Consider the following 6152-nt stretch of genomic DNA (forward strand, 5'->3'; position numbering starts at 1 on the left):
AAGTTTGGTTTTTTTGAATTTTGTCAGAAAGTGGGGGGGCTTTGACATCCATTTTCGAAAAAGTGGGGGAGCTAGGGAAAAAACTAATTTTTCTAAAAGGTTTATTGCAATCTCAACCACCAAGATCCAAAAGGAATTTCCTTTCCGGATTTTATTGGTTGAGATATTACCAATTTAGTGAAAGGATTATTTAGCTGGTTTCCCTCCCTGGCTTGCAGCCATTTTTTCGTACGGTCCGCTGCGCTCCTGGCGGAAGCCAGCAGAAGGTCTTATATATCGGCCTTCACATTAGACCCATTTCATTCATAGAGGCCTTCACATATAGTGAACCCAGATTTCTTATCGCCCACAGTAGCATATCGATTCTTTTCTGAGGCAAATCGATATTTGTGTTTGTGTTGGCGTTTCAGCAGATGACTTTCTAGATTGACGTGAAACGTTTTAGCTGTTGTGAAGGTGCAAACTCAAAGTCAAAGGAATACGTATTTATGTTCATATGTCTTTAGATTTTTTATGCTCAATGGTGTATGTTGGTTGTAGTGAAAAGAGGAATTTTGGTTATTATTTAACTTTTTAGGCGGAACAAAATTTATAAAGTGAAAAAGTTGCAGACCAGTTTTGGATCACACAATTGCAACACAAGATTTCCCTCGTGAATCGTGTTCCTTGAAGTGGAAGCTACGAGTTCATCTCTCAGTCTGACTGGGCAAAATTCAAAATTGAAACCTTCCTAAAAGTGATCAGTGAAGACAGCATCACACACCATAGCAAGCTGCAGCGTAACCAAACCATGTAGTTTATTTGTTATAACTCTATACCAGTCTACTAATAATTATTTTGTTGCCACATTTCGTAGGTTTTCTGCTTTGTCATTGGACTCCACAAGTTATTGGCACAAGCAGGGAGGCAAGCTATAACCAAAGCACATTGCCTTACTTCATTGCCCCAAGGCCATCTACAACACAGCAAAACATAGTCATCCTTCATCGGCTTCACTCTATAAGGCTGAAAGTGACTCCGGCTCTCCATGGAGATGTAGCACTCGTAATGAAGCAAGTAAGTAGCAACCTAAACCAAAGTTTATTTCTGTTAGTTAGACATTTGATTGCGATCTATTATTTTGCATAGTCACACATCTCTTTTGATAGGAAAATTTCCTCGATAACAGAGAATCACATGGTAATTGTGGGTGATCTTTTCTTGGGAAGTTTTCTGTAATCAACTTAACAGCTTCTTTTGGTTTAAGTTGGCAATTGTTTTTCGCTAGGTTCCTTATGTACTCGCTGTACACATTCGTGGTTTTTTCTACTCTTGAAGTGGCTTGAGGGGATTTCTTTTTCGTTTGAAGCCTGTTGATTTCGACACGTATGTCGTTTTCAGACGGGAGACAAAATTCTTCTGGATATTTCATCTGTAATGCTTCTCGCATTTGAGCTGGGCTTCGTTTATTCTTTTTGTCTTCTTCCCCAAGCTTGTATAATTCATAGATATCTGCACGGTAACTCTGCACATGCTTTGGTCCATACATTAGTCCATTCTTGGGCCGTTTAGCCCAACCTTTTTGAAATTGCAAGGGCACAGTAAAAGTCTCAGCTAAAGATAAAGACGGTTCTTCCAGGGAGTCATCTGTCCGATCACATTGCATTATACCGTTCAATTGCATATTCCATGCAGTTTGTAATGCGTAGCTTAACAGATTTTTCTTCCTTGCCAGACGGACTTCAGAGTCCTTTGATTTGCGACCTTTGCTTTTCCATCGCTGTCGCCTGAAACGTAATTGAGAATCCGAATAGATGTAAACACCCGTTATCTTTCCGACAGTCGTTTCAGGTGCGATGTCTTGTTGATCTGGGGCTTCGCTGTCACCAGACATACCTTCTTCCGAGTAGTCGCTGTTACTTGATGACTTACGCTCAATGGCAGATATGTTTTCAGTCGTGCAATCAGCATTATTTCCACTTGATTGCATTATTTCAAGTTCCTCGATGCATTCATAGTCTAGATCATCCTCCGATTCCGTGATGGAACCGTCGCTCAGGTCGTTTAAACTATCGTTGTCTATAACGACAGTTTCTTCGGCAGGGTTTACAATGTAACTTGTTGGATTGCCTATCCCTAACCAAAAAAAAAGAATATTGTGTAAATCTTTGCAAGCACCAGGGATATTAGAAAATTAGCATACTACCTGAGTATTCGAATCCTTGTATGGAAAAGCAAGGCATATTCTGATAACTTTCCTCATTATTCGACGAAGTAGGCATTTCATTACGGTGTGGCCAGTCAGTTTGTGTAAAAAACACGTCGTTCTTTCGTTTCACGGCTTTTTTCAGCTTAGTTTCCACCGTTGCGCAGGCGATTACAACCTTTGCCACTGTCTCTCGTTCGAGTTTGACTAGTTCAGTTATACAATTAGGCAACCCGCCGTAGTGCTTAAGAGCCGTAACCAGCTGGATTGGCGTAACCACGTCATTTCCTACGAAACCATTCACTCAGTAAAAAGGCGTAAAAGTCAGTTTATTATATAAAGTTAATTACCTTCTTTGCAGTATTCATACACTTTTTGGGTGCATCTCTCGAAATGAGCATCCAATACAGATTTGCCGTCTTGGGTTTCAGTATGGATATACCGCCGAATGCATAGAGAATAGGTAAATGCAAGGTAGGGAATAAGAACAAATAGCATGGTGTTTTGATAGCAGCTCACGTTATCTGATTGCAGATATATGGTTGTTAGGCGAGGAAACAGTTTTTTAAGGCCAATAATCACTGCCTCTAGAATGGAAATAACTGACGTTATGTCCTGTTTACTTTCATTCTCCACTACGTGATCCATGTAGTACCTGTTTTGCACAGCTGTACGGACCCCGTCAACAACGACAACAGTGTAAAAAGTTATCATGGCTCCGTGCCAACTGATTCCCCTCTTTCTGTAATGGTCGACTGTTTTTTCCCGAAAGTAAACTGGTTCAAATTTCATTTTGTAATCCAGTAGAATGACGCACTCATTGACAGTCTCATTATGCAGGCAATTCATCATCATTTCGTCCTGCATCTTCTTTATTGCATGTTGTTGATTTAGCACTCTGAGGCGATGGCCCATAAACAGCTGCGTTTTCTGTAAGCATCCATCCAAGGCGGTTAATGCTGATTCCCTAGGAAGGCTGGAGTGTAGGATTTCTTCCTTCAAAAAATGAAAGACGTGGAATAATTTACGGCAATTACTGCAGGTTGGCGTTGAGGGCAAGGCTGTTGGGGTCTCTTCACAACCGAGGCCGACGAATATGCTATGGGCAATGCAGACATTACTGGTATCAGCCTGAAACCCATATTTCAAATATGAGTTAGCGGCTTCTATTTCATTCAACAGTCGTTGCCGGTTGGGCCCAGCAGTGGTGAAAGTTTCAAGTAGTTTGTGAACAATTTCAAAGTTATCATTTACAAGAAACCCAGTCACATAATCAACGGCTTTTCTTAGTGTTGCTTGTGTGTGCGTCAAATTTGAAGCTAAAGTGAAGAAGCTGCTTCGTTGTATTTTTCTTTTTTTCTGGACTGTAGTACTTTTTTGATAGTTTGCGTACATATTGGTACGGGAAATTTTGCGCATCAGTAACGGAAATGCACGCGGAATACCGTCAACCACAATTGTTTTTGTTCCCCATGATATGTGACAAACGTTGTATGATCCTAGGATGAATGCAATCGCCTGATTAACAACAGCAGGATCAAAGCGTTGATAGCTACGACGAGGCGGGGAAAGACGCTGCCCATTAGTCAATTTGTTAAAGTCACTCAACCCTTTGACGTAAGTGTTATTACTCAGACTGAATTCTTTGTAAACGTTTACTAATTGGGCAACTTTACTTCTCCCTGTTGAACCACACAAATATGCCCTTGCCACTCGCGGTTCTTTCTGAGACTTTTTTGAACGAACAATCGTTCGAATTAAAGGCAACGTCAGAGCATGCTCTGCTACATCACGAAAATTTGTTAAGGCATAAGCGATTGATAGAGATCCTGCTGGGCCACATAACAAAGCGGCAATTTGGGAAAAAAGGTGTTTGTATACGTTCACAACACTTAATTTCATTTGCTTACTTTCTTTTGAATCTTCTTCCCAATTTTGTAGGCTGGTCCTTGACAACGATGAAGACAGCGACTTCCTCAACGTGGAATGAACATCGATGTTGAATGCTGCGAAGAGATCGGATGCGGAAGTTATGCCTCTCATTGGTAAGATTATTTCACTTTCTTCCTCGGTGTTGTTATTTATATCCTCAGACGGAATATTTGTTTTTCTTTTGCGTAATACTCTTGAAGATGGTGAGATATTTCTTTTTTTTGTTACAGATTCATCAAGACAGTTGTCCCTCACGCTTCTACCTCTTTTACGGCTAATTTTATTCTCAACGGATCGCCCGTCGTGGTCACATTCACATCTGGGGCACCGAGAACAAGTCACACACAACTTTATTTTACAGCGGCAAACAGAAGTCATGACGGAAGCAAAAAGGATTTGACACTGAGCTTTCCTGACGTAGAAAAAGGCTTTCAAGGGAAGACGTGAACTACATAAAGTTTTATTAGTGCGACATAAAAGTTAACCGAGATAAACTTATCCCATACATTTTTTCCCATTCAAGGTTAACTTTTCTACCATGAATATGCGTCATCGGGCCGGAATCTAACCAAAATTCTACCCTTTCTGAGCAGTTCAACGGAGATGTCTTTGCATGGTAAACCTACACGGTAACATTGTTTTAGTTGGTGATTTATCGCTTTAACATTTTATGTCCAGTGCAATGTTACTTATATTTGTGTTACGGAATGTAGTAGCTGAGCGGACACATCAACCCACTTGTGCTATATTTTCTTATTTGTCAAGTTTGCTTTCAGATTTCGTGCTGCCTCGTAATAACAAATTTCTATCTGTATTTACTTCACTTTTATTATGTACCCATAAAGGCAGTACCCGTACAATCGCAACCCCTACAACTCTTAAGTTTCAAATAAAAAAAGACGTGTGTAAATCTTTTTGATGCTGTCTCTCACATTACATTTATATCACAATGGAAATTGAAATTACAACACAATGAAAATCCACATAGAACTGCATTGAGTATTACAATATAACATTCCATTATGTTTTCAGTGATGCCCCCGATTGGTATTGTGCTGCACTATCCAACGGCCACTGCTGCTTTCGGTATAATCTAAAGAAAAACGACCGTAAAAATTTAGGGGTTAATCACTGCGCTATGAAAGGTGAAAGAATAAACTTGGGAAATACAAACATCAAGTTACCTGTTAGATTCATTTCTGAGTTTTCATCATTTGGAGTTTACGATCCTCCTCCTCCAGCAAATGACAACCTGCCTTGTGGCGTTCGATGACTTCATGTATTTCTTTTGGGCTTCTTGAATCCCTTGCGTCTATGACATACTCTTCGAGCGTATCACTATACAATATACTGTTTGGGATTTCTTCTATAGGTATCCAATGCATTTTCACTTTTACTATTATCCTCGTGTGAAAATCAGACAGTAATGATGTAGAATGCAGACGACACCTTTGCTGGACTCAATGGACTGTTTGAATCGCAAACCGTTCGCTATCGATATAAAACTTTTCGTCAGTTGCAATTGATATCGATTGCTACGGCTAATAGCCTGGAGGGACTTATGCACCACCTTCTGCTGGCTTCCACCAGGAGCGCAGCGGACCGTACGAAAAAATGGCTGCAAGCCAGGGAGGGAAACCAGCTAAATAATCCTTTCACTAAATTGGTAATATCTCAACCAATAAAATCCGGAAAGGAAATTCCTTTTGGATCTTGGTGGTTGAGATTGCAATAAACCTTTTAGAAAAATTAGTTTTTTCCCTAGCTCCCCCACTTTTTCGAAAATGGATGTCAAAGCCCCCCCACTTTCTGACAAAATTCAAAAAAACCAAACTTTAGAGCTAAATAACTCCTAAACGGGGGGGAAAATCGTCATTCTGCAAACGCAGGTAAATCCGGCGTGCGAAGACGAACATGGCTATATTTTTTTAAGATTTTTATTGCCTTTTCCGGATTTAGATCAGTAAAGCCGCTCCGGGATTTTGGTCTACTTGATTCGTGGATCGCTTGTTAAATACTGACCCTGGCTGGCAAT

At 40.3% G+C, this 6152-nt stretch overlaps 1 protein-coding gene and 2 long non-coding RNA genes across 5 annotated transcripts; 1 reads left to right on the forward strand and 2 right to left on the reverse strand.

Moving 5' to 3' along the window:
- The first annotated feature begins 397 nt into the window (after nucleotides 1-397).
- LOC124312530 lies at nucleotides 398-4878 on the forward strand. Of its 3 annotated transcripts, none has more exons than XR_006910521.1 (6): nucleotides 398-456; nucleotides 578-779; nucleotides 857-1056; nucleotides 3689-4054; nucleotides 4127-4230; nucleotides 4348-4878. It is a non-coding gene; the product is annotated as an uncharacterized LOC124312530 (long non-coding RNA). The 3 variants fall into 3 exon arrangements; XR_006910520.1 differs by having other exon boundaries at nucleotides 414-779; nucleotides 3689-3802; nucleotides 3949-4054; XR_006910519.1 differs by having other exon boundaries at nucleotides 412-779.
- On the reverse strand, nucleotides 1085-2683 carry LOC124312372. Its single transcript, XM_046776871.1, has 3 exons — nucleotides 2536-2683; nucleotides 2186-2473; nucleotides 1085-2115 (listed from the first exon to the last, which is right to left on the reverse strand). Exons 1-3 carry the CDS (start codon nucleotides 2681-2683, stop codon nucleotides 1094-1096), a joined length of 1458 nt encoding a protein of 485 aa, XP_046632827.1. The 3' UTR covers nucleotides 1085-1093.
- Nucleotides 4769-5602, reverse strand: LOC124312536. Its single transcript, XR_006910526.1, has 2 exons — nucleotides 5302-5602; nucleotides 4769-5210 (listed from the first exon to the last, which is right to left on the reverse strand). It is a non-coding gene; the product is annotated as an uncharacterized LOC124312536 (long non-coding RNA).
- Nucleotides 5603-6152: the final 550 nt, after the last annotated feature.

Source organism: Daphnia pulicaria, chromosome 8 (assembly GCF_021234035.1).
Source record: "Daphnia pulicaria isolate SC F1-1A chromosome 8, SC_F0-13Bv2, whole genome shotgun sequence".
Classification (NCBI taxonomy): Eukaryota; Metazoa; Arthropoda; class Branchiopoda; order Diplostraca; family Daphniidae; genus Daphnia; species Daphnia pulicaria.

Coding starts and splice junctions, on each gene's coding strand:
- LOC124312372 (XM_046776871.1), bottom strand. CDS start 2,683: ATGCTATTTGTTCTTATTCCCTACCTTGCATTTACCTATTCTCTATGC. Junction 2,474..2,535: donor GTATGAATACTGCAAAGAAG/GTAATTAACTTT, acceptor ATGGTTTCGTAG/GAAATGACGTGGTTACGCCA. Junction 2,116..2,185: donor ACAAGGATTCGAATACTCAG/GTAGTATGCTAA, acceptor TTTTTTGGTTAG/GGATAGGCAATCCAACAAGT.